General features: G+C 44.7%; 1 protein-coding gene across 3 annotated transcripts in view; it reads right to left on the bottom strand.

Annotated features, from left to right (window-relative positions):
• Positions 1-741: 741 nt before the first annotated feature.
• Positions 742-26,939, bottom strand: part of atrnl1a (attractin-like 1a) — a 160,011-nt gene continuing 133,813 nt past the window's right edge. For 2 of the 3 annotated variants that reach the window (XM_069539280.1, XM_069539282.1), the window contains 3 exons: positions 23,010-23,105; positions 9,424-9,538; positions 742-2,043 (listed from right to left, as the gene is read on the bottom strand). In XM_069539280.1, coding sequence (XP_069395381.1) covers positions 1,922-2,043; positions 9,424-9,538; positions 23,010-23,105 — 333 coding nt within the window. In that variant the 3' untranslated portion in view covers positions 742-1,921. The remainder of the gene's footprint in view (positions 2,044-9,423; positions 9,539-23,009; positions 23,106-26,939) is intronic. The other variant, XM_069539281.1, reaches the window with a different exon arrangement.

Raw genomic sequence — 26,939 nt, 5'->3', positions numbered from 1 at the left:
AATGTGTGTTTGGCAGAAACAAGATGGAGGTGAGTCCGACCAGAGGAGGAATCCATTCACTGATGGATCTGCATCATCCAGGAACGAGTTTCTTTCTCCAACGTGTTCAGATAAGATGTTAAGCTTCAGTCTCTTCTACTTTTACTTTCTACTGTCACAGCAGGATTCTACTGGATGTTGGTTTATTCGTTGCATCACCAGGATGAGGTCGGGGACGAACCCGTTCAATTTGGCTTTAATCTCATATATTATATAATATTAATAATCATGAGTCGGGTTGTTCGGCCTCTACTGACTGATGCTCTAATAGAAAATAGGTGTTTCTATTGTTTTACTTTCATAAAAGAACATGATTCATGTGGAAGAGTGATTTCATTTCACAGGAATCAGAGTTCTGCAGTTCAAACCTGATGGTCAAAGAAGAATTGTTTGTATCAGAACTCAGTTTATTTGGATTTTGATTTGGGTCGATCATATATAATGTTTATATAATGTTTATATAATGTTTATATAATGTTTGTATAATGTTTATATAATGTTTTTATCATTCAAGTCCTGGATGTGTCAGGAGAGTCCATCATGACGTTGAGCTCATCATCGGAGCCTGTCGACATCCTGATCGATAGGACCCACAAAAACCCAGAGGTAAGAACACACCGCACACTCACACACTCTCACACACACACACACACACACACACACACACACACTCTCAGACACACACACACACACAGGCTCCAGTTACCGTACGAAGAGTCATCAAAATGTTTTAATGTAAATGTACAGATTTTATGCTCACGTGGATAAAAACACGGAGGTGAGCTGCCCTTTGTTAAAACAAGTCTCAACAACAAACTGGTGCAAAATGAAATGGAGACAAAAGAAAAGAGCTTTAAAGACGTAAATATTCTCTGAGTGCAGTCGATGAAAAGTGATTTCACTTCGATATCACATGAAGGTTTAACACAGTCGGGAAAAGGAAAGAAGTGACATCACATGAAATATTTGATATGAAAACATAAATCCTGCATAAACCTTAAAAAAAAAAAAAAGTCCTTAGTGCATTTGTAAACTTGCTTAATTATTGTTTAACTTGAATTTGCATTATTAATAAATATTACACGGGAGATAAGTCGTATAAAAATGTGTAACAGGCATGAAAGTTACTGTCGGTCGAGTAAAAAGTTGAATACTGAACTTTCACAGTATTAAATGAACGAGCAGGCGTAGGAACACCATCAGTAGTTTGAGTCTGATACTGACCTGCAGGTGTCACTGCAGCCAACATTACATTTGAATGGTCAGTTGCATATTATCATATTATTATCCCACACAGGTCCCTAGTGTGTCGGTAAAGCATTTCACCTATAGTGCACGTACACGTGTGTAGAAGACCCACGGCTGCAGAGAGCAGGACGCTTCTGTTCCAGACGACCTGAGCAGATGATGTAGATCTTCAAATGCTGACACGAGGAAAATCCAGTAAAGAAACAAATGTACTTGATGATTGAACGGATAAATCCAGAGCGTCTTTAGAAAAACTCCCATGAGACTTTGTCCTCCAGCAGATAATCAGTTCTGCATTGATCTCATCAGGTCCATGTCAGTTCACTGGACGAGAGTGAGACAAAAACATCTTCCGGCTCCCGAAGCAAATATCTGACCGAAGCCTCGACGGAGAAACAGCCTCACCGTTGCTCTGAAGTTTTAATTGTTGATTTACGAATCATCAGATTTAACGTAAACACACCGACAGAAAGAGCCTGTTGAGGAAGTTGTTCCATCAAATCCAGGAAACGAAGGGACCAAGAGTTCCATGTTCCCAGGTTCCTGTTACAACGTCCATCCATCGATCCACAACGATCATCAAACCTATTTTTTTTTACAGGCGCTGTGTTTTCCCTCCGTGTCATCATCCAGTTCATACACAGGTCCCTTGATGGTGCACGGTGTGTTTGCGATGCTTGAGTCCGAGGCCTCGGTCCTTAAAGTCCATCGCTCGCTGTTGCGATGCGTCCACCAGAGCACTGGCTATAGCGATACCTAGAAACCAAGACAAAAAAAACGAGTTAACCGAGAATGAAATGCTGTTTTAGATGAATGTGGCGTCCCACAAGGTTGTGTTGTAGGAACCCTTTTGTTTTTTAAATCACAAACACCGCGAAGACATTTTATAATATTTAGCATGAAGGTAAAATGTAAGATTTTGACCGAGGCCACGGAAAAGGTTGAAATGGAAGAAATCAACAAGGTGCAAAAGAAGTGAACGTTACGTGAAAACTCTGAACATCACAGTGAGAAGCTTCATCCGGCCGACGTCTCGTCACAACACTGTCTGGATTCAGACACACGCCGAAGCCGCTGAAGCGGATCAACCCCCTCTCCTCCTCTTTCCCTCGTCCAGCAGGACGTCGCACCTTTAGAAAACTACTTCGGTATCGGATGTTCGACTCGCTCCTCACACTGAGGCTCAGACAGAACCGGCCGGATGCACCGAGGCATCAGGAGCCTCACAGCTTTGTGTTTCCTTGGCAGCAGTTGCTGTTGTTAATGTGGATTTAGAGTCATGGCAGCTGGAGCTGTGGGTGCAGCTCGTCGTGTCTTTCCTCTCCCGACAACCGTGGGCCTGACAATGCATGGTCATTACAGCGAGCGCTCAATCTGCCAGCGAGCAGGAGCCAAATAAACAAAACAGGAAATCTGCTGTGCTCTTGATATGATTTGGATGCAGGACGTTTGCAGCATTTCACACTCAAGTGATTCTTGGGATTTTTTTTCTTCTTTTTTTCCGTGGGGGGAAAGGGGAAAGCCGATTACACCCTGGCTCAGTGTGTGTGTGTGTGTTTGACTGTGTAAATACTGGAGGTGTGTTAATGCACCTGTGCACGTGCACGTGCTGCAAAGTTCTGCCACATGAAGACGGAGATGACGGCCAACGTTAGCAACATGTGCTCGCTTCATTCAGAGCGATGGAGGGAAGGTGGATAACAGCACCTGGTCTGTTGGAACACGCTCGTTATGGTTGTTTGTTTCTCTCTGGCAGCGGCTGTATCAGTGTGTGTGTGTGTGTGTGTGTGTGTGTGTGTGTTTACTCTAGATTTGGCTTTTTGTTTCTCTGGTAATTTGCAATTTGGTCCAAAGGCCAACACTGCTTGTTTGCAAATGTTCTTTATAATTCCAGAGTGAACTCACCTTCTGAAGCCGCATCAATCTGTTCAACATGAAATTTAAACATGACTCAGAAACAAATCCACAGACGTCACTACATCACGTTTTATCGGTCGGGGGAGAATACGAGAGGTTCAGTCGTCAACGTGAAATTAAAACATCTGATGTGCAGCTTTAAAGCATCAAATACATAATCCAGACCGATGATATGATAAAGACAAGGATTAAAGAAATGATTGATAGATTATAAAAAGTAAAGAAAATGGAAAAAGATTTTTCTCATTTTCTCATTTAATCTGCTCTGAACAAAAACTTTCTGAAAGTGAAACCAGATGTTTGAAATCACAAACATCATCTAAAGACGTCGAAGACATATAAATAAAAAATAATCTAATAATATAAAAACTTTTATTTTGCAGAACGACTAAATGTAAACGTTCTAAACCCATCTAGTTCTGACACACGTGTTCAGTTCCCTGATGTTTGTTTGCCGAATAGATTTTAAAGCAGAGTTACAGATGATGGCCGATGATCTGAGCGACGGAGAATTTCACGATGAAAACTACGATGAAGAAGATTCAGACTCAGACGATGTTCCTGCTGACGAAGACTCAGTCTGCAAGAAACTCATAATAATAAAAACCAAATGTCTGAGCCATCAAATGATATCGGCCGAGTGTCTGGCTCCAAACATCCACATCCCTCAGGCTCTCATACAAAGTCCAGTTTTCAAACTCCCTCCAACGAAAAAATTCAAAAATGGAAAGATAATTGATTTTCTAACGTGACGTCTGAATGTTCCTCCGTCAAAACATCTTCACCTTTTGACAAATTGCCTTCATAATTGTGTTGATTTTTCCGGGTGAACACACACGTCTCCATTTGCAAAATTAAATTGGTCAAAAGTAATCAAATCACCCTGCAGGTGAGTGCGAGTGCTCGTTTGCTGTCGTGGCGACGGGGAGCGTTAATGTGATTGTTCTGTCAGGTGAGTTGACGCATCATTAACACACAAACACACACACACACACACACACCCACACCACCTCCTCCGGATCGACTAATGGGGTCATTAGCAGGAGACTAAATTCCCCAGGAAAACAAATCGGCACCGGTGTGATGTGGAAACTGGGACTGGATCTGAGAAACATCTGTGACGGGAGGAGCCCGCTCGCCCGCCCGGTGACAAACCTCACGACCCGGCCCGCCTTCACTTCCTCACATCAAAGTGCGGCAGCTGAGTTTGTGCTTTGCCCTCGATGAAGGCACCGGGGACGGAAGTCTTGAATCCAGTATAATAAGAAACAGAAAATACCTCGGCAGCGTCTTATCCACAAAGCCAAAGAAAATCAAAGTCAGTCAAACAGCAACACATTGATATTCAAATATTTATACACGTTGCACGGAACCGATTCCAGGTTTGAGACGACCGGTAAACACGACACACAACCACGGCCACTTTGATGTTCCACTGTAAGATTCAGGTTTGATCCCGACTCGGACTCATTAGCGGAACATGGCAGCCTGTGGTAGGACGTCTCCTCAAGATGTTTGAAGAACGCACGATGAAGAAAATCCTCAAACTACCTGATATTAATATTTTTAAATCACCCAAAAACATATGTGATGGAAGAGAAAAACAAAGAAGCAGGAGCACGTCGCCACAAATCTGAGGCAGCAGCAGAACGACGTCACAAAGTGTTGATGTGTGCGATTAAATAAAACTGGCTTTTTGATCCGAGCTGTAAAATCAGGAAGTCTTTGAGTCAATGTCGTTCAGGTTTCTCAGCAGGTGAGATACGGACAATGACTCGACACGATCAAATCCTCGTGTTCATATACACACGAGTGAATATCAGCGGGTGTGACGGGAGCGTGGGTAGTTTTAAAGATGGGTCCTCAGACCGCCGAGGGTCCGCGACCCATAGCTTTGAGTGTCTGCGAAATAATTTGCAATTGATTATAAAATGATGCCGTGTCATTAACAGAGAGCATATCTACAGATGGGGACTCCGGCAGCACATGACCAAGTAGAGTTTGGCTCTGACCGGGAGTGCGTTTATCAAGGCGTGACGATCCGATCACTTATCACCTCCTCCTCGCTGCGGCGATACGCCAATCTGCTTTAGTGGCTGAGGAGGCGTCACCATTAAGTCTCTCCATCAGCCTGTGCACTCGTTTAACAACACAACTTATCGCCTGCTCCGTCTTTTTCTGTTTCCTCTGAAACGTCTTCAACTTTCTGTGTATTTCTAAGAACAAATCGAACTTCAAAGCCCTTTAATGCCTCTTTCTTCTGTCTCTGCTCTATTTTTACCCACAAAGACTTCGACATCTTACGGCACCTGCATGTCCCCCCCCGCCCCCCCCCCAGCTCGGATATTCCCAGGTCGGGCTCTGTTGCTGAATAGGCAGATTAGCGGAGGGAGAGGCGGCTGTGAATGCTTCTGCGCCTCTGTCTCTATTGACCCACAATCTAAAGCTGGAGCCAGAATGAGAATGAAATGTAGTCGCTTCTTCTCCAACCCAAACAACACTGCTGCAGGAAACTGAGTGTGCAGCCTGGTAAATCCATTAAAACCGCTGATTGAGCCCCATTTTATATGAAACAATTTAAAAATCAAACATCGGCAGCTGCAGGAAGCAGCGAGTAGAGACGCAGCAGCGACGGGAGGAAAATGAACTGAAGCAGAGGCTGTGAGAAATAAAATCGCTCTCTGACTGTTGAATTATCGGGCCTGCAACATTTTACTGCAGAATTTGTTCAACGGAGAAATCTGTGTGTCATCGAGATCTTTTTCAAACGCGAATGCTTTTCTGTCTCCAGGTCAGACAGAAGGTAAAAAAACATTCTTCACTTCTGCAGCTTGTAATCTCATCGCACAGTTTGACTCTCGGAGCTGATACAGAAAAATAAAAAATGCATGTGCGCTGCTTCCAAACCTCTGAAGCATGTGTCTGAGGTTCAGCAAGATAAAAACATGGCTCCTGTTACTTCTTCAAACACGGGGCTGTCACCGCTGGAAAATATTGGATTTCCAAACTTTTACACCTGGCTAGAATAAAGCACATGTCAGGAACACTGATATCTGGGAAATATAATGTTTCCCAACATGAAGTTAATTAGTTTCATCCGTCCAACGTCAGCCTCACATTGAGGTCACGTGTGCAGCAGCAACTTCCTCCAGCTCCTTCTGCACAGAGTCTTAGTCAATTAATGAATGAACCCGTTTCCATTTGTACGTAAAGAACCAGACAAACTCTTACAGGAAGCTGTCGTCATTACATCAACTGGCTCCTGTTGACACAATCCTCAGTGACCTTTGCCGACACTTTCACGGAGAAGCTGCTGACGCCTCCACACGTCTGCTAGAAGGTGACACACCCTGAGGAAATTTACGTCACATGGACCTTCACGTACTCACGCTGCTGACAGCACAGAAATCCATCTGATCATCTTTCCTTGTTCCGCTTAAGGACGACAAACATGGAAACCAATCTTCTCAAACCAGAATATCTAGATGACTCAACAGATCTTTGCCGAACATCAACCATCAACCTTCAGAGAAGCAGATCTTTTTATTTCCTGACACGATATCTACAAATCACGTTTATTGGTCTGAAGCCTGAGAAGAAAGAAAGAGGAGCAGTAAGAGAGGAATGTAGGTTTGGATAATGAGAATCTGTTTTCTCCTCTTTTGAAACCGACACGCATGTTTTCTCTCTCTCTCTCTCTCTCTCTCTCTCCCTCGTTCTCACATACGAAGGGTCAGTTCATGGTGACGCCTCAGGAGAGACGAGACCAAAACAAAGAGTGGAAAGAAGCCGGAGCTAAAACAGGCTCGCTCATCGAGGATTCCTCTTGAAGTGCGGGTGGGTGTAGCTCGCCTGCAGTGACTTGGCGTTCATACATGCTAACATCAATGGGGGGGGGGCTGCTGTCTGACCCGATGCACAGGGTCTCTGGGGAGGAGGAGGGTGGGCGGATGGAGGGGGGAGGAGAGGAGCGAGGGAGCAGGGATGGATGGAGGGTGGGCGATTTGTATTCATTTCATTTTAAGCCTCAGACTTTTTTTTGCTGCTTGGAGTTTTTGAAGTTGTGTTTACGTGATGCATCATCGCTTGTGTTTGTATGTGTGAGTCCTGCGATCACCATAAACCAGCATCGAACTCCCGGCTTCAAACACGGATAACGACAGCGATTCCATTGATTCGATGAGAAAAACAACAGAGGAGCCCGGACGTCCCCCAGAGAGCGTCCTGCCGAGAACTGATGAGCCACTTATTGGACCTAATTTCTTGAAAATGAGTCGGCTGCTGCTCTGATGAGCTTCACGTCCACAACATCAGCCGGAGGAGAAAACTCCTCCACTACTTTAAATTCTGATCCATCAATCTGTGTTCAAACTATTTAAAATGCCCTTAAACTGATTTGATCTGCAGTCTGGTCTCACCCTACAATCGCAGCGCTGGTCCTGTGCTGATGATAAGAAGGGTCAGGGGCTGAATGCTAAATGTTTTTATGTTGGAGAAGTTCTGCTGCCCCAGAGGCGGAGCTGGGTTTGAGTTCAGGATATTTACACCGGAGGAAAAACACGTTAGAAAATGAATCGAATCATTTAGAGTTAAAGTTCAGATGAAGAGATTCTGCAGCGTCACAGAGAAACTTAATATCACACAGGTTGTAAACTAGTTCACTCGTTCTTTAAACACTTCTTCATTTTGATTCAAATAAAACATTTACTTTTTGTATCTTGCACATTTATGTGGTTTTAAACAACACATTTCAACCTTCTGTGACTCTCCCTCCCTCTCTCTCTCTCCCCTCCTCCCTCCCTCCCTCCCTCCCTCAGGGCTCAGTCTCCACAGTTTAATATAAAAGCTCCTTCCAGCTTGACAATGATGCTTTTCTCGCAAAACGCTTCATTTTCCATCTGCTTCCTCCGTCAGGTACTTTCCGTGTTGAAGCCTTTTCCTCCTGCCTGGAGGAGCCGAGGCCTCTCACACCTGCTCCAGTTACAGACCGTCCGCTGTGCAAAGAGCAGAAACTACCCACGGACTGAGAAAAAGGGGGAAGAAGGAAAACACAAAGACCGGGATCGTCTGAAGTGGAAGATGAGCTGGAGGGGGGGATGAGGATGGGCCTCGTGCTGACGGTGCAGAACTCTCCGGGCCTCGGTCAGGGGTCCGTGAGGAAGTGCTGCTGTCTTTTTTTACTGATTTCTACGGCTGCGGCGACGGGAGGGGGGGGGGGTATCGCGTGTCGTCCGCCTGCAGCAGCAACATGAGCTCAGGCGGTGGAAAGTCAGGATGTCTCAGCGAGAGGAACAATTGATCGACAGTGGGAAACCAGGCAGCTCCGACCACATCAGACTTTACCAAGCTGCCGTGTTTTTCTGAACAACACGTTACATCACCCTGGAGACACGCGTCACAACAGAAACACGGTTTGATTTCAGCGCCAACACATCGTGGAAGTTATTATCTGTCACGTTTCTTGAACCTGAGGGTCGACCGCAGATCTTCTACTGACGACGCAGCTACGAAACATCAAGACACGTGTGACGACGGCTCAGACAGCTTCGTATTGAACTGCCAGAGCTCGTTTCACAAGATGGCCGACGATAAGCACTGCTCGCCGCCTCTGTGTCCACATCACTGAGCATCTGAAAACAAACTGTGTTCGTGAGTCCACCATGAGACGATTTATGTTAAAGAATCTGCACAAACATGTTTGTGTTCTTTTTCTGACCAAGTCTTCATCTTCCTCTAAGTTTTGTAAAAAATCCTTTGAGTTGTTTTTGTGCAGTTGAGCTAAGAAACAAAAAACAAAGGGATAAAAGGGATAAAAGGGAAAAAAACATTCCCTGCCTGGCAGAGCTAACGCTGCACGCCGCCAGAACACGACAGACGGAATGAATCATACAAACCTAAGAAGTTCACAATATTTTAACAAACTCAGATGATTGAATCTTAGACTTCGAGGATCCGTGAAAACTGTCAACATGCCAACATCAAATCAGACGACACGAATTATCACAAGTTTCAAACCACAAAATAAAATGAGGAGGCGCCATTTTCCATCGGAGCTTTAAATATTTATACCAATACACTAATGTATTTTCCCAGAGAGCTTTGCCACCAGCTTATAGATTTAAAAAAAGAAACAAGAGACAAGTTTATGCACTGTTGACTCATCTGTGTGTGTGTTTAGTTGTGTGAATGTGTGTGTGTGTGTGTGTGTGTGTGTCGTACCACACTGTCCAGGCGGAGGTGTTCCAGACGGGACTCTGGGCAGATAGAGCAGCACCGTCAGAACACCTGCTCTGCTCCCCCAGCACGGCTCCATGGCTATGGGCTTGGGCACCGCCTGTGCACACAAAACACCAACACACACGTGCACAGTGAACTCACACTGCAAATAAAACCTGTAAAAACACACACACACGAATTATAGTTGTGAGGAAATCAAATCTCATTGAGTTTGAACAGAGAAAAGGATTTTCTACAGTTTATATATTTTCTAGCGGCTCTCAGATCAGACTCCAGAGCTCCAGCCGCTCGGCCCACACGTCTGCTGCCACCTCCCCCGGGATCAGAGCTCCCAGCTGGGGGAGGCAGACTGACCTGCGGCCTGCGGAGCGCCACCTGCTGTGCAGCTGATGTAAACAGGCAAGAGACTCGTTCACTCTTTCCACGCGCCGAGCACAACATGTTCAACCCGTGCACGTCGTGATTCCACAGTCCACGTGCACAGTCTGAGGTTTTCTCATTTATATCAATGAAGGTCCGTGTGCCTCTGTGGCACTTCGCTCCATTAGCATCACATTAAGCCTCAGCTCTGTATTCAAAGCCGCGAACGTTAATCGAGATGGACGAGCTGCTCTGCTTCGGATATGAACGCTGACGTGCGCCTACATTTTCTGGCTTCGGTCAACGTTCCATGTGCTAACACGGAGGAGGCGGGGTTTGTATGATATACTGCTGGCGGCCACTAGAGGGTGATCTTCAACATATATGTGTGTGTGTGGAGTGGAGCAGCGTCACCTGGACCAGAGGATCAATCAGCGCAGGTGAGAGCCGTTAGCTGATCGATGCTCTGCTACAAGAGGCTGCAGAGCTGAGCTGCCTCGAGGAGACGCTCTGAGACAGACACGTGGAGAGACACCGACACACAGAGACACCGACACACAGAGACACAGACACACAGAGACACCGACACACAGAGACACAGAGACACCGACACACAGAGACACCGACACACAGAGACACCGACACACAGAGACACCGACACACAGAGACACCGACACACAGAGACACAGACACACAGAGACACAGACACACAGAGACACCGACACACAGAGACATCGACACACAGAGACAGACACGTGGAGAGACACCGACACTCTGAGACATTGAAGTCAGGGAATTTATGTTTTTCACATGATTTAATAAAGTGATTTCAAGACCGAGTGGTTTGACTCTGGCTGCTGTGCCGAGAGTGAATTTACTAATTACCCACAAACCCTTTAATACTAATAGTTCGTTATGTTCACGGTCCTGTCCGCGCGGCGTGGCTCCGCTGGGACTCGTTGTATAGAATGTGTCTCGTCATCTAATGGCTGAGGTCGAGTTTCCTAACATCTGAGAGGAGTCATTGAGTTATTGATCAGATCTGACCCTCAGGTCACGCTGCAGCCACAGAGGTCACCGAGACGGAGCCTGTTTATGACTGACACACACACACACACACACACTGACTGTGATACACACAAGTTACTAATTTTCACTTAATCATTCATTTGCTGATGGTGACGTCACTTTAAACCGGCAACATGGTTACCAAAGCAACAGCATTTTGGTTTGTGTGTGTGTTACAACCCACCAGCTCTTCTGATCTACGAAACACATAAATCAGGAACAGAGAGTTCACACACACACACACACACACACACACACACACACACACGTTGACATTAGCTCATTTCCTTCCTGGTTAATTGTGTAACAATAAAAGTCATTAAATTCACACTTAGGTGAACAACATTGATTCCTGCGGAGCGACGAGTCAAATAAAGATCAGCTCAGTTTATCTGCTGCCGACGCACGAGCATCTAAAGACAAAGTAAAAAAAAATACATCTGTGAATTTGCTTCAAGGATTTATTTCTCCTCTCCGACGTCACCTGAGTTACTTTGATTTATAATGAATCTGAACTGAACTTGAAAGACCCGAGCGTCCGGAAGTCAGAGAATGAAACTGACAAAAGATTTTATTGTTTCAGGTAATTTGATTTTTCTGTCACATGAAATGAAAACGAACGAGTCAGTGGAGCTCAAGTATCTGATGAGGCCCGACGCTTCCTTTCACTGGATTAATCTGCACACGCTCATATATCAGTGCTTTAAATATTCATATTAGGATCCATGATTATTTACCCCCGAGGAATTCTGGGAACATTTCATCCTTTCTTGCAATGTGACACAAAAGTGATTAAAATGATTGAATCTGCCGCAAAGTTTAATGGTTTCATTTCTCATCCTTCATGAAGAGTTTGTGAAATCTGTTTAGTTTTTTTCTTAATCCTGCAACAAACAAACAAACAAACAAAATGTTGTGAAGAATCATTTAAAACTTTTTTCAGCATAACAAACACTTTAGATTTCTAAATCACGTGTGAATTTAAATTTCAAATGAAAATCAAACTTTGGTTCTTTTTTTGTTTTGTTTCTGAAAGTAAACACCAAATTATCCAAAGATCAACGGAGCGAACCTGAAATCTTCACGTGTCGTGTCGTGAGTAAATGATGAAGCAGAGTCAGACTGAAGTGACGACGCTAAGAGCTTTGTCTGGCTGCGTTCCCAAAGTAATCACAGTAAGTGTGTGTGTGTGTGTGTGTGTGTGTGTGTGTGTGTTTGAGAGAGAGAGAGAGAGATCACAGTGTCTCTCTCTCATTTTATTTATATATTTTAAATATCAAGTGCCACTTAAGCCCATGAAACCGTTTCTGCTGACTGGGAACAAAGTAGAAATTGGCTCCTTGGCAATACTCAGCATTTTCAGCCCCTTGTTCTCGAAAGGACGACTGGAGACGATCCAGAGACGTTGTTGTTTGTTACCCTGCAGCTTTCTTATTGGTTTGAGGCCGTCGTTAATCCTATTTGAAATTTTAGATTAACTGTAGTTATGTTTAGGTCGTTGAGCTGAGGCCAGATGTTTCCAGTAGAAGGCAAGTAATCCTTCATCGTGATCATGTGATAAATAAAGTTTATCTAAATGCGACAAACCAACAAACAATTGAATCAGTTCTTGGTTTGTCGAGTTTGTATCTAACAATAACAAACCCTGTCGCACTAATGAGACGTCTCTCGTGATTGGTTCTGGATTTAGACGTGAAATTTAATCCGTCGGTTCCTCTTTTCATTTATGGGGAATAAGAGAGAGTTGTCTGAGATGCTGTGGAGGAGCGAGGTCATTCAGTAACTCGCACCTCCTCTCGGTTTCTCCTCTCGTCTCTGGTTCCCGTATCAAATAAAACAGTTGTTGCGACACTCGTCCCATTTCTGTCGTCCGGACGGACAAAGTGGTGGATTGAGTGTTTCCAGGCGAGGGAGGAGGGTTGTGTCGGGGCAGAGCTGCAGCAGCGTGATGGATAAATTCTCTCAGACCACAGGAAATTGAACCAGAAGTTTCTCCTCCTCTGAAAACTACTATTTATCCTTTCTTGTTCTTTTTATCTGATCTTTCTCGTTCTCAGCTTTTCACAGAGTTTCTGTCCTGCACGGAAATCACAGCTGTAAATTGCAAATTCCAATTTCAATCATCCAAATAACTGGTGGAGAGCAAGCGAGGCGTGAAAGAACAATCTACTGAGAAAGGAAAAGAACAGAGACATAGAGTTTATGAAGACGGAGGATGTGACAGCTCCCGAGTAGACGTTATAAACTCCACGTTAGCAGATGGGACATGCACCAAACATTAGACATTAAATAAAACTCTTATTTGAGGTTGTAATCACACTGATGTTTATTCCAGTGTTTTAATTAGTTATGAGATGATATGATATATATCATATATCAAGTAGAGGTGTGCCGTCCATCTTTATTCACAGACTTTGGTAATTATCTTGTAAATGAAGACGGTATCTTGAGCTAAGTTTGAGAGAAAAGAAGAGAGAGAGAACAGGATGGAAAGTTGTGGGGTCACAGATATCTATTTAGATCTTTGTTAAAAATAGGAGATGTGTGTGTGTCCGACAATATCTTCTATTCAGTCTCGTCCGTATCATTCAGGTAAAAGTGAGGAGCCCATGAATCTAAAGGGATATCTGGCTTTTTGAGGAAAACAGGATCAGCTGATTTCTGTTGGGTCACTATGAGTTAGGACTTTTTACAAACCTGTTACCAGCTCCGAGCCGTAGCCGAGATAATGTGGATTCAGTAAAAAAAAAAAAAGAGGTTTGATCTCTACTGAGTTTTTAAAGTGACGTGCTCGACCGTGAAGAAGTGAGATTCTAATGATGAAATCTAACAACGTGGCTGAAGGTCAGGAGACGAACACTCACAGAAATACACATAATTACAGAGTGAGGAATCGCCTCCGTCCTCTAAACTCTCGCTCCTTCCCTCAGTTGCACTTTCCCCACATTGTCCTTTACAATCTTCGCTGTCGGGCTTCTCTGTCTTCACCATTACTTCCATGTCTCAGTCCGTATCGTCCTCCTAATGGCCTCCTCTCTCTCCGTCTGTTTGTCTCTGCGTTCCTCTCTGTCTCGTTTTCGCTCGGACTGAGCTGAACCATCGACACGCTGCAGCGCAGACACAAGGTGCCTGAGTTGGTTCTGATTCGTTCATCCGCTGGTCAAACGATGTCCAGACAACAAGGTTAAAACGGGGATGAATTTGGCTGCAAAGGTTTTTTAAAGACGACTTTCAATGACGGAGATAAATTTCAGTGTCCGAGCTCGGTGGTGTCGTCGAAACAGTTTTATTGAGCCCGGACGTCTACAGAACTTTTACTTTGCAAACAAATGTGGATCGATCATATCCCAGAGACATCTGCAGAGGAATGAAGTTACTCTGACCCGAACAAAAACATGCAGAAATCATGCAATGTGCAGAAATCGCACGCTTAATTTGGCGTGTTATTCAAACACAATCCCTCTGAGATTACATCCTCTAGAAGTCGACGAAGCTCCGTCTTATCTTTGTTCACATCAATAAAAGCCTCGGGCTCAATCTCAGCACGCAGCAGGATCTTTGTTCTGCTCATTGTCTGCATGTTACACTTTTAATTCTTCTGTGAGGGGCAAAGACGTGACGTGTAAACAGATATAGATCTCGATCAGACTATTATTAAATCTACTTCAAACATCTGTAAAGATAGAAGCAGCTATAACTTCAAGTATAAATTGAGTTATATTGGCTGTGAGGGCAGAAACATTAAAGTTGAAGAGGCTAATGGCATGAAAGTGGTTTTATAAATTAACTTGTCTCACCTTTTGTGGTAATTTATGCAAAAATAGTTGTAGCATGAGTAGTACATCTATTCCATATCAGAAAGAGGAGAGGAAAACCAACATCTGCAGGTCACTTCAGGTTCTTCCACGTGGTCTCTCTCCTGCTCATCCTCCCCGGTGACATTTTAAGTGGCTTTAAACTGACACAAAGGGTTCAATGCTGGATCGCGTGGCTTTGAACGGGCCGTAACCCCGATTGGCCTCCCTGTCGAACACGTCTCAGGCCGGCGCACACGTGGGAACACACACATGCATAAACACGGCGTTGCTCTCTGACCCCTGAGGTGTGGAGAGTGGCCTCCCCCCCCGCTGTGCCCTCCTTAGCCGCTTAGACTGCCCATGTGTGTCCGCCCCCGCAGGGCAGAAAACTGTCGTGTCCAATCCTCCCTCCATCTAAAACCCCATTTTCCCATTTCCTCCCTTCTCTGTCTGTCTGTATCTGTTGCCGAGCTCCGCAGGGAGTCTGCAGGATTGAGAGGAAACGGTTCTGATCAGGGAGCGAGACAGATTGAGTGTGTGTCTGTGTGTGTCTGTGTGTGTGTGTGTGTGTGTGTGTGTGTGTTGTATAAGTGATATGTCTGTTGGAAACATGTTTTTTTTATTTTCTGAATTCAAGGATTTTGTGTTAATGTCACTTTCACACATTTTGCAACAACCAGGCGATTACCTGGAGCTGATTTAAGAGGGGGTCCCTAAAAAACGACTGATTACGTCATGTGAACCTCTATGATCGGCTTTGTGACCTCACGCCAACTTCGACAAGTAAGAGCAGGGGTTTCGACGACAAGGTGGAACCGTTACTGTGAGTGTCAGAACCGTTTGCATGTGGCGTTTATAAAAGCAGAGAACCAGAGTGTTTTTAAACTAAGATGGATCCAGAATCTCAAGAATCTGTGGAGTCGTGTGAACAACAGGTACAAATGTGATTAAAATAATTATAATATAGATAATAATCAAACTGTGTTTTAATGTGTTTTACCAAGGGGAGCAAAGTGCATGAAGCCTTTTCACTGATGGAGAAAACGAACTCACTCTCTGTCTGCTTGTTCTCAGATAAAAGATATCTTGACAACTTAATAAAGCTTCAGCTCAGTGGTGAGTAATGAAATGAGAATTGTGTGAAACTACGTTCTTTAAAAGTTCTGAGAGTTTGAACCTGCACAAACTTTAGTCTTTCACAATTCAGATAAAACCCATTGATTCTGTAAAAGATCAGTTTGAGCAGAGCAGCAACTTAAAGCTGTAAATATGAAATCCCTCTAGAATTCAGAGCCGCCGAGCACCACCCACGACCTCTGACCTTCACAGCGAGCGAACTACATCGGTGAGCGCGTGTCGTTTCCTCCTCGTGGCATTTGAAAGAGAGATTTCTTTTTTTTTTTTTTTTAATGGATAAAAGGATGAAAAAAAAAAAAGGAGCAGTTTGCCATTTACATTCAGATTCAGTTGAGAGTGAGGAGGGGAGGTGACGGAGGAGCAGCATGTTTGAGGTGTTTCTGAGAAAAAAAGAAAATCCCTCCGAGCTTTGAGAGTGAGAGGAGATTTTCTGGCGCAAAGTGGTATCTTTATCCCTGTAATCAGAGAGATCCAGCGCTTCGTCCCTTCTCCTGCTCCTCCTCCTCCATCTTCTTCTTCTTCCTCTAATCTCCATAAAAAAGCTGCAGAGCCTCTTGTCTCAGAAAGTTTGTTTCCATCTAAAACAAGTAAATAAAAAAGCCTCTGCAGGCCGTGCACCAAGGTTATCCACACAACTACTACATTTAAAATGCATGGAGACACTGACGCAGGAGGAGGAGGAGAGGAGGAGGAGAGGAGGAGGAGGAGAAGCAAGGGGGGGAGAGGAATAGAAAGGAAGAGATGGAATCAACTAGAGGGAACGAGGAGAGGATGCAGAGGAGAGATGAAGATATGAAGAGAGACAAAAGAAAAAGAAAGAAAGGAGAAGAGGAGGAGGGAGGAAACAAGATGAGAGAGGGAAGAAAAGAGGTGATGAGGAATAAATAGATGTGAGAAGATAGGAAAGAAGAAGAAGAAGAAGAAGACACGAGGGAAGGAGAGAAGGAACGAGGAGAGTGAGAGTGGGAGAGAGCAGATGAAGGAGGGGAGAAGAGGAGAAGGAAGGAAGAAGAGAGGGAGAACAAAGTTGTGGATTAAACAAATGTTCAGGGCAGAGGTGAAGAAAGGAGCTGATGGAGGGATGGAGAGGGGGAGAAGATGAGAGAGAGGAAGGATGACAGGACTGGAAGAAGATGAACACACACACACACACAGGAGTTGTTTCCCACAGACACTAAACCAAATTAATTTAATCAATAAATGTATTTGTACAAACTCCAAAAACAAAGTGGAACAAACTTCTCTGCTGTGAACGAGTCCGTTCTTTAAAACCTTTCACTGGTTGTTATTGTTTGAAAAAAACAAATGAGTATTTATCTGTGCAGATACAGAATAAAATGTTCAAACCCTGGAAACTTCTCCGACCAGTGTGTGTGTGTGTGTGTGTGTGTGTGTGAGAGAGAGAGAGAGAGAGATGCGTTGGATTTCCATTTTAATCAGCACGTCGGTGAGCGAACAATCCTATTACTGCGAGGGGAGGACGGGAGGGCCACTTCACAACCTCTCCCTCTCTCCATCTCTTCGCCTCTCCCTCATTTAATCCCTCCATCCCTTTCTCTCTCTCTCTCCCTCTCTCTCCCTCTCTCTCTACCTCTCTTACTCCATGACGACAAATTAATCATCTCTCTAATGCCTGGTGAAAGCCAAACTTCCTCTTTTTTTAGCCTCTCCTTAATTTGAGAGGTGGAGAGTATCTGCCATTCTGCCCCCCCCCCACATACACACACACACACACTTCTCCAGACACACACACACAGACACACACACACACACACACAGTCCTCTCCACCTCTTCGCCTCTCACTATTAGTCCTGGGAAGATGAATGTGTTTCTGGCCGCCGAGGATGTGTGGCTGCATCCACACAGGAAGAGACACACACAAATATGCACATGGCTGCACACACACACACACACACACACACACACACACACACACACACACACACACACGAACCTCACAACAACGCTCCACAGCCATCATCATTCCTGAAAATGCGTTTTTTCTTCTCTTTCAGATTCAGTATTGATGGATTACAGCGGCGGAGAGGTGGAGATATCGATTCAGGGAGAAAAGACGAGAACAGAGAAACACACTCATTTTAAAAACAGCCTGAACTGAGAGAAAACGGCCTAATGAGAAAGAATGCAGGTGCCAGGGACCAGACTATAGCCTGGTTCCACGTCTCTGATCCACCACTCGGAATGATGCCATCCGTTTTACACCCAGTCGGACGGACGGGACTTTGAATATGGCGTCCTGCAGCAGCTCCGCAGATTAACGCTTCAACATTCAGGAGGTGACTGAGGTTGAAACGACTCTTTACTGTTTGAACCGTCACAGAAAGAAGAATCGCTTCACTTTAACGTCTCGGTTCTTCTGTTCATTAGAGACACAGACTCGTGTGACAAGTACAGATGGGTTCTGTCGCACCGAAGTAGAAACACAATGTTCCTGCGTGAACTGTTGACTTGGTGTTTTGGGGAAATCTGAAATATTTCTGCTCTGGACGACTCGTTTAATATAAAATGAAAAGAATCCTGGTGAACTTCAGTTCATTCAAAAACATTTATGAAGGCTTTAGTGTGAGAATCTTCATCTACTATAAGAATAACTTTATCTATTTATTTCTGAGTCTTTTTTTGTGATAAACTTTCATGTTACTGACATTTTTTGGAGTTTGATGTAAAAGCTCTCACATCTTTTTGAATTTCTAAGCAGAGGCCCACTTTGTTTTGTCCTAATAACATATTCACTGATATAATTTGAATAGTCAGACGCATCAAAATACAGAAAAGGTGTTTTTATTTTACCTCCAGATCCAAAGTGGAGTAGTTTATTTCCAGTTATTAAAGTGTGACACAAACGTTTCAGATCCACATGCTTCAACATTTCATCCTTGAAACAGTGAGTCTGGACTGACAGCGATTTAAAAAAAAAAACCATCTGAACCTCTGCGATGCCGACGCTGCTGCGGATGGTGTCAGTTCAGGAGAATGCAGCTGGAAGTGAAACATGGTTTTATGACCGTTGGTCAAAGATCAAGTGAAACATCTGCTCGCTCTCTGTGAAAATAGTGAAACGTAGTGAGATGCTCTTTAAAAGCTGAGGACAAGAAATGTGTCCCCGACTGATAAAAGTTATTAAAAAACAACCAGGGAACAAAAAAAAAAAAAAAAAACTGTCATAAAACGTTAGCTCCTATATTTTTATAGCTCCGCTTCCCTTCAGTGAGATATTGGTCGGTGCTGTTTCAAGGTAAATCCTCCGCTGCAGGAGAGGAAGTGAAATTACAACAACACTCAAATCCTCTTTGGTTTTCCTCAGGCTTCAATCCGCTGTGGTGAGAGAGAGAAGAGTTTCCTTCTTCCTCCGAATGAACCACAAGTGCATGAGTTGCACACAGTTGCTGTCGTCATCGATTATAAACCGGTCAACAGGACGGAGAGTGTTAGAAAAACACAGAGGAAAGAATTTAAACGTCATAGTTTATAAACAATTGTTTTTATTCATTTCTGTAAAATATTAAAAAGAGCAGACGGCTCAAGAACGATTTTATAAAACTGCACTCGTACTTTTCCTTCTCTGAGCGATACCTCAGAGAGACGGAGCGGTGGCAGAGAAAAGAACGGCGGTTGTAAACGTAACGTTTGCTCAGCTGACGCCGCCGCAGGTGCTTCTGCTCCAGGCAACGAAATAATGTGTGTGTGTGTGTGTGAGACGCTTTCAGTTTTTATTTATTTATTTTTTACGAATGTGTGTAATGATAAAAAGAAAGAAGACAAAACTGTGTTTTTGTTAAAACGCAAACAGAAACATGAGGAGGTTTGTTTTAGCCTCGTTAGTGTTGACAGAGGTGTGAGTTATTGAGTTAATAACCTGTGTGTGTGTGTGTGTGTGTATGTGTGTGTGTGTGTGTGTGTGTGTGTGTGTGTGTGTGTGTGTGTGTGTGTCCAGTCGTGAGACACACGCTCACACACACAGGTGACTGCAGAGTAAACTGAGTCAATGTGTGTGTTTGTCCAGGATGAATGCAAATGAGTGTGTGTCTGTGTGTGTGTGCACACATGTGTGTTTCTCATTTTGCTTCTCTGCCTGATTGAAGCCTTTGTGTTATCAGATAAACCCTGCAGTGTGTGTGTGTGTGAGTGTGTGTGTGTGTGTGTGAGTGTGTGAGTGTGTGTGAGTGTGTGTGAGTGTGTGAGTGTGTGTGAGTGTGTGTGTGTGTACTGTGGGTAAATCAGTGTTTAGCTGTGTGTTTTTCCACCAAACATACATTACTCCCAGGTGTCATAAATTTTCTTTATCTTCCTCTTTCCCCTTTCGTTCCCTCTCCCTCTCTCCATCCATCCACCCCCCCCCCCCTCCCTCACACCATCCCTTCTTCCTGCGCAGAATTAAATCCCTGCAATTGAAGAATAAATATGCCGCATTAAAACATAAGATATGATATTGATTCATTCTCTGCTTTAAATAGCGTTATGAAAGCGGGAGGCCGTCGTTAATCAGCGGCAAGGTGGTAACAGCTTCCCGCGAGCGGAGGCGTGCAGATGCTAGTTGCTGCGGGCTCATCAGCTTTACGACATAACGGCAGTGCTTTATGGCGGCGGTGGAATCATCGATTTATGCTGATGTTCTGTAATGCAGGCATGACACAGTGTAAAGCTGGGATCAGGTTGGAGGAGGAGGAGGAGGAGGAGGAGGAGGAGGAGGAGGAGGCCTTATACTCTGAGATGGAGCTTTTACCGCCATTTAACACATGGAGGCTGAGAAAGAAGCGGGAGGAGGTCGACCATCACCAGCGTCTCACTATTCAAAGATGTTTTACCGACATTTGGAGGAATAGTTTTTATATTTCACACGTATGTTTGGGTTATTTTTGTAAAGTGATGACAACAGACAACAGAAATAAATAGTTGAACTGAAAACGTAGACGTGATCGGTGAAGTCTGCGTTTCAGGCAGGACCTCGACGACGAAGATGGCGGCTTCCGCAGCTCCGGATATTTGAGCTTCGTGTTTCTTTGAGAGAAAGTGAAGTTGTGAACTGTTGTTAATTATACAATTAAAAGAAAACACGATGGATGATAGAAAATAAGAACAGAAGGTGACAACTTCAGATAAAAAACACGAATATAAACAGTTTTAAAACACAGTGAAATTCTCCATTAATCCATAAAATAGCACTAAGCTCCTCGTCAGCTGATTCACAAAGAGTCGTGTTTCTCCTAAATAAAGCAAACCTCTGCAGCGTGGACACAACAGGTGCTGCTTCCTGCTTCCTGTCTAAACACGGCGTGTACTGGGTCGATGATGACTCTTTTAATTCCTCTATTCTCTGCTGCTCGCCGTGAGCGGGACAACATTAAAGAGCGGGACAGCGCGGAAATGTTCCCTTTCCCCCATTCATTACACAATTATGCTAAGCTGCACGCTCCACTATGAACCAGATGTTGTGTAATTAACCTCAGTGCGAAGTTATCGTTCTGGCCCATTGTCTCTCACCTTCAAGAATGAAATGGAAACCAGGCTGAGACGCAGATAAGGCGGAGGAACCCTCGGGGGCTTCAACAGGCACGTGAGCCGAACCGAGCCGAGCCGAGTCCGACCCGGTCGACACGGAGCTGAAACTAATTAAGCGTCGTGTGCTGATTGGCCTTTTACTCAATTGTCTCAATCACCTTCAGCTGCGACTGTGAGAGGAGATGGATCCTCACACAGGAGGGGAGATTCATTTTAAATATCCTGTAAATACAGCATTCATTTCATTTCACTATTCTACTTGTTGTTTTTATATGTGATGCTGAAGATTATTTTAAATGCATAACTGGTTTAAACTGCAGCGACTTTCAGGGTTGTTATTTTGAACAGCTTTTCATGCACGTTAGTTCTCAGCTGTCTCAGCCTCTTGTTCAGTAAATCTCCTGCAGCATCTGTCTCTGGGCTCCTCTGAGGCTTTAGACGACAGGCTCGGGTTAAAAGTTGATCAATTTGGCTTTGACACAATCTAATTTTCAAGTTTATGGTTTACAGATGTTTTAAATGCAGTTTAAATGTCTGTTCAGTGGATAAATGTGCTAAAATAAATTTAACGTGACCACTGGTTTATTCATGTCATGTATGAACCAATCTTTAAATTAACATGCACTGAAGTCTGAGGAAAAGTAGCTGAAATGTTCTGGCGGAGCTTTAGACATTTTTCAGACGTGACACTTGAAGAAAACAAAACCAGTAGAGGACGAAGGTTCCAGATGTTTTGGTGACGAGGGCCAACACTGATCTTTTCATACGTCATGTCCCGCCTCCTGCTGCTCTACAGGCTCCGCCCCTCGCCTGAATGTTCCCCACATGTTCCTGTTGTTGTGAACGAGACGGACGATCTGCTGCTGCTGCTTCACAAACACCAACTACACGACACGTCTGGACCGATTTCCAGAGTTCATGTCGGAAAACAGCTTGAGAGGTAATTTGACAACCTGCATATTCATGTCCCAGCATCCCACTGGACACTAGAGACACACTTACTATTCACACAGCAACATGAGTCAGAAAACAGACCCCCCTCCCCCCCCATCCCCTCTCACGCTCATGTTGCGGCATGTGCTCAGAAATCTCCCAGGGGGCCACACTGCCACTGGAGGACCCTTCAGGGCCGGTGGGTGAACGTGAAGTGAAAAGTGGGCCATTGAAACCAGATGTGATCTCCCCTCCCAGAATTCACCTCTGCTGGAGTGAGATCGTCCCAGAGGTGAAACGTGGATCCTGATGTGTCGAGTTATTTTGTCTACAGCCACTTATCGTCATGTTTCGTCCTGTAATCTTGCACCGTGAACAAAAACGACCTTTTGTTGACATGAGACGAGTTTTTGATCGGTCCCGTTTACGTGACTGATCCCTGCTGTTATGAGGGACTCATCAAATGTTCACCACAAGTTCCTCACTGAGAGAGAGAGAGAACTGCTGGTACATGCGCAGGCGTGACTGTCTGCGTGGACGGTAACAACTTTATGGACGACAGCGTAAGCGTGCACGTGGCAACAACAGAGCAAATCACCAGGTAAGAGATGTAAATGAACCCACTGACCATGTTGCACGTGTTTTGTTTTTAATCTTGCCTGTTTATGTGTGTTGTCTTCAGTGTTGTTTATCTGTGTGTGTGTGTGTGTGTGTGTGTGTGTGTGTGTCCATGTTTGTGTGATTTCTCCGACCTGCAGCAGATCCTCCTGGTCGCCGCCCACCTCCAGCACCACAGCGACCGAGGCGAAGGGCCGACTGGCCATCTGCTGACGCTCCCTCATCAGCTGCTGCAGAAGGAGACAGAGGGGAAAAGGACTTTAAATGTAATATGTCACTTTATCAACACACAGGACTTGAGGACGACAGTGGAATGAGGACTGAGGAGGTTTTAAAGTTTAAAGCCTTGCTCATGGGCATCTGGATCCAGTGTTAGTGGTGCTTTTTGACCTGGAATGATGAGAGACGCAGGAGGAGCGATGAAAAGATGGAACATGGGCAGATGGACAAAAAGAAAATGGAAAAACAAGAGGGTGAGAGAGAGGTAGTCGAGGAAATAGGGGTCAGGACAGTAGGATGGGAGGAGGAGCGGGGGGGGAGAAGATGGGAGTGCAGATCAAAGTGAAAGAGGAGGAGAGGGGGGAAAGGCAGGTGGTGGAGGGACGGAGGGAGGAGGAGGAAGGCGGGCGAACTTCATTAACGGCGAAAAGTCAGACGAACAAAGGCAGACGTGAGGCCTCAATCAGCATGAGGTCCAAACCCCCCCGAGTGAAAACACAAACAGCACATGAGAAAACAAACATATCTGGGACACGCAAACACAAACAGTAAAACAAACACGGAGTACGTCTGAGAACACGTCTGAGAACGCGTCTGAGCACACGTCTGAGAACGCGTCTGAGCAGCCGGTGAATCTGTACCTGAACAGAAAAACACCCTCGATCCAAAACCCCGAATTTCCATTTTTTTTTCCACTTCACTACAGACGCGTTAATGAGCTTTGTTTCTACATTTAGCTCCGAGGTGGCCACCTGCTTCATGCACAACAAACTCATTTCTGCCCGATAACGTGCCAAAGCTCTAATCATCAGGATGTCGCTTGTTGTTTCGGTTGAGAGTCTGTCTGATGTAACCGCACACACACACACACACACACACACACACACACACACACACATTCTGAAAGCAGAGGGAGATTTCAGGCTCCGGACTGTGACCCTTCAACAGGGGAGATGAACTTTGGTTTGTTTACAACATGAACTGACCTCTGACGCAACAGAATCCGGTCGTTAGAAAAACTAGCACAGACAAGAGGAGCAAGAAAGTGAAAGGAAAAAAAAATAAAGACTTGTGTTGGAGACTGAGCTGTAACGTGATGTTCCTGTGACTCGTGCAACACTCGATAATCCAATTAAAAAAAAATCAAAGACAACAGAGATCATTTTCAAAATGTGATTACGCAAACAAGAAGCACGAGCACGATGCGAAAGTTCCGAAAATCTTATTTAAGATTATAATTCTAATGACTTTGTTGGGTACGGCACCTTCCAAGGTGTACGGCTGCTTCAGAAAGTATCAAGAATAAAAATATATCTCACCCAGGACAGAATATGAAATCAGAAAATAATGGACGGGTATGTGTGTGTGTGTGTATGTAGCATCCAGGATGACGGGTCGGGTCGCAGGAGAATGTGTTTAGGTCCCTGAGCGGGTCTGGATTTAACTTCGGGTACCGAGTCAGCCCGGGACGTTGGCGGGTGCAGGCCGGTGTTTGAAAGAGCAGAGAGTTAAGAGTGAAGTCAATGATGTCAAAAGACGGAAAGAAAAAAAAGATGTGTGGAAAGAAAGTAAAGAAAAAGATGCACAACAATAATGCAACTGAAAAGAGGAGAAAGAGAAGCTGAAGCAAAGACAGAGGAGAAGACGCTGGAGTGATTCGTGGAGTGATACCAACAGGAAGAAGACGTCACTCCTGCATGTCTGCACACTGTGTTAGCTCCAGACTGAGGCCCCTCCTGCAGCTGAGCGTCTGCTGCGGAGAAAAGGCAGCTCTGACATTAACTGGCTGTCAGGTGTTGTGCTCGTGTGCCGCCGGCTGCTCGCCTGCCAGTGTCAGACTCTTTAAGCATGAATGGATTCTACACCTGTAGCTACATCAGCACAACTGCTCCACTAGCACGCCGGCGCTCGGGCTAATGCGACGTCTTCTCTTGTTAGCTGTCACCCGCTACGCTAACGCGCGCTCAGGTGACAGCGTGCGTTTGCTAGCGTCGCCGTCGGCCTCCTGCTGGTGTCAGATTGCGTTTGCAGGAGCTCAGGTGGGGAGGTGTGGGAGGACAGGGAGGAGGTTTGCCTTCTACCAGCTTCACTTCTGGTAATAAACACTTTTTAAAACAGGTAGACGTAAAGTTTTTTCATATATTAATGTGGAATTGAATTTATCAGTTAGATGCATGTTGGCAGTTTCAATTTAAGGTCATTTCAAGCTTCTGCACGAATGTCAATGTTTTGTGTTTCTGAGGACAAACTCTTCATCTCATAAGTTAACAAAGATTTTAAACACAGGAAACATCTCTTATTATTTCCTGTCCTTGGTCTCGTTTATCTTTTATCTCTATAAAGCGGCCTTGGGTTCCTCAAACAACACAAACAAAACCAAGTTATTATTTTTAAGTCCGTCTCATCAGTCCTCTAATTTGTTTTGTTCGAGCCTAAAATAAACCTTTTAAATATGCATATTATTAATATTTGAGTTTGTAGTTTTACTTCACTTTCCGCCTTCTACAGTAACTTTGTTCGCAGGTGGTTGTTGTGTAACTGACGATGTGTTTCTACATTGTTCGGGTGCATCCATGTGTGAGTTTGAGTCACATGAGGTGTTCACTCATCTCTCTCCTCCCTGAAGCGGCTGCTCCTCTGCTAATGAGATCAGACAAACTGGTCAAGGTGAGCAGGGTCACAGTGTTGTGTGTCTGTGTGTGTCTGTGTGTGTTGTTACCTGACAAATCGGTCGTAATATTCAGCAACAAAACTTTACAGTCAAGTCACTTTGCAAATGTCCGAGTGTGTGTAAGGATATTCTTCTACGCCCCATGCACTTTGCTTTTGGGTTAAAATAAGCCACTTGTGTTTGTGTGCTGATGCCTGTGTTGTGAGTCTAATGTCCCCTTTGACAAGTCCTTCAGTGGACAACAAGGACGAAGCAGCGGCCATCTTCTGTCTGCCCGTCAGGCTGTAAATCAGCCATAAAACGGCTAATTAACTCTGCTGTGCTGTGAACAAGCAGAGCCACACCAGACAGAGTCCAGACAGAGCGATGTGCGTCTGTGTCTGAAGTACAAAGAGTCAAGGGTTTCAGACAGACGCCTGAATTTCAAAATAAATAGCAGGAAGTTAATATTCCCATTGAGCCTTTGTCCGTTCCTCCGCTCTGTACCGAACATCCCTGTGTAATCATCCCTGGAGGGAGGCACGACATCCAAACATCCGTTCATTCGTCCGTCCCTCTCAGCTGGACAGACCGACGGATAAACAGCCTGGAGAGAAACGAGCGAGCGGCAACAATGGAACCAATCACATGGTGAATTACACAGAACGCAGCTCAACCACAGTGGCACCTGCGAGATGAAATTGCAGCCCCTGTTAGACGGACTGGAAATATCTGTAATGTGCTGTTTGCTGATTTTGGTTTTCCCCCCTGTGCAAATGACTGGTCTCACAACACAACGAGCGGCTCGCTGCTTCTATGGCCGCAATTAAACTCCACAGCATCTCTGTGAGGGCGAAGCGATAGTAAACCTGAGCCTGAGTGTATTTCTTTGTGTGTGGCGGTAGTTTTGGAGGGAATTTATGCAGAAGAATTTATTTCATATCCTGCAGCATGGACATTTTTGTAAATATATAAAACTCTCAGATTGGATGAGCAGTTTGACAGTGAAATGGAGCAGCCTGGAGCGTCACTGTTTTCTGTTGCAGAGACTTTGGGCCTTTTAGCTTTGCAGAACTTTAATGCTGCGACATCTCCCGCCAACAATGTGTTAACTAGACAGCCCCCCCCCCCCTTCCCTCATGCACAAAACCACTTCTATAAAGACGAGAACTCTGACTGGAAGAACTTGACGGGT

This window comes from Paralichthys olivaceus, chromosome 14 (assembly GCF_024713975.1).
Source record: "Paralichthys olivaceus isolate ysfri-2021 chromosome 14, ASM2471397v2, whole genome shotgun sequence".
In the NCBI taxonomy this organism is placed as follows: domain Eukaryota; kingdom Metazoa; phylum Chordata; class Actinopteri; order Pleuronectiformes; family Paralichthyidae; genus Paralichthys; species Paralichthys olivaceus.
The sequence above is the reverse complement of the archived record's forward strand: the minus strand, read 5'-3'. Positions and strand labels throughout refer to the sequence as shown.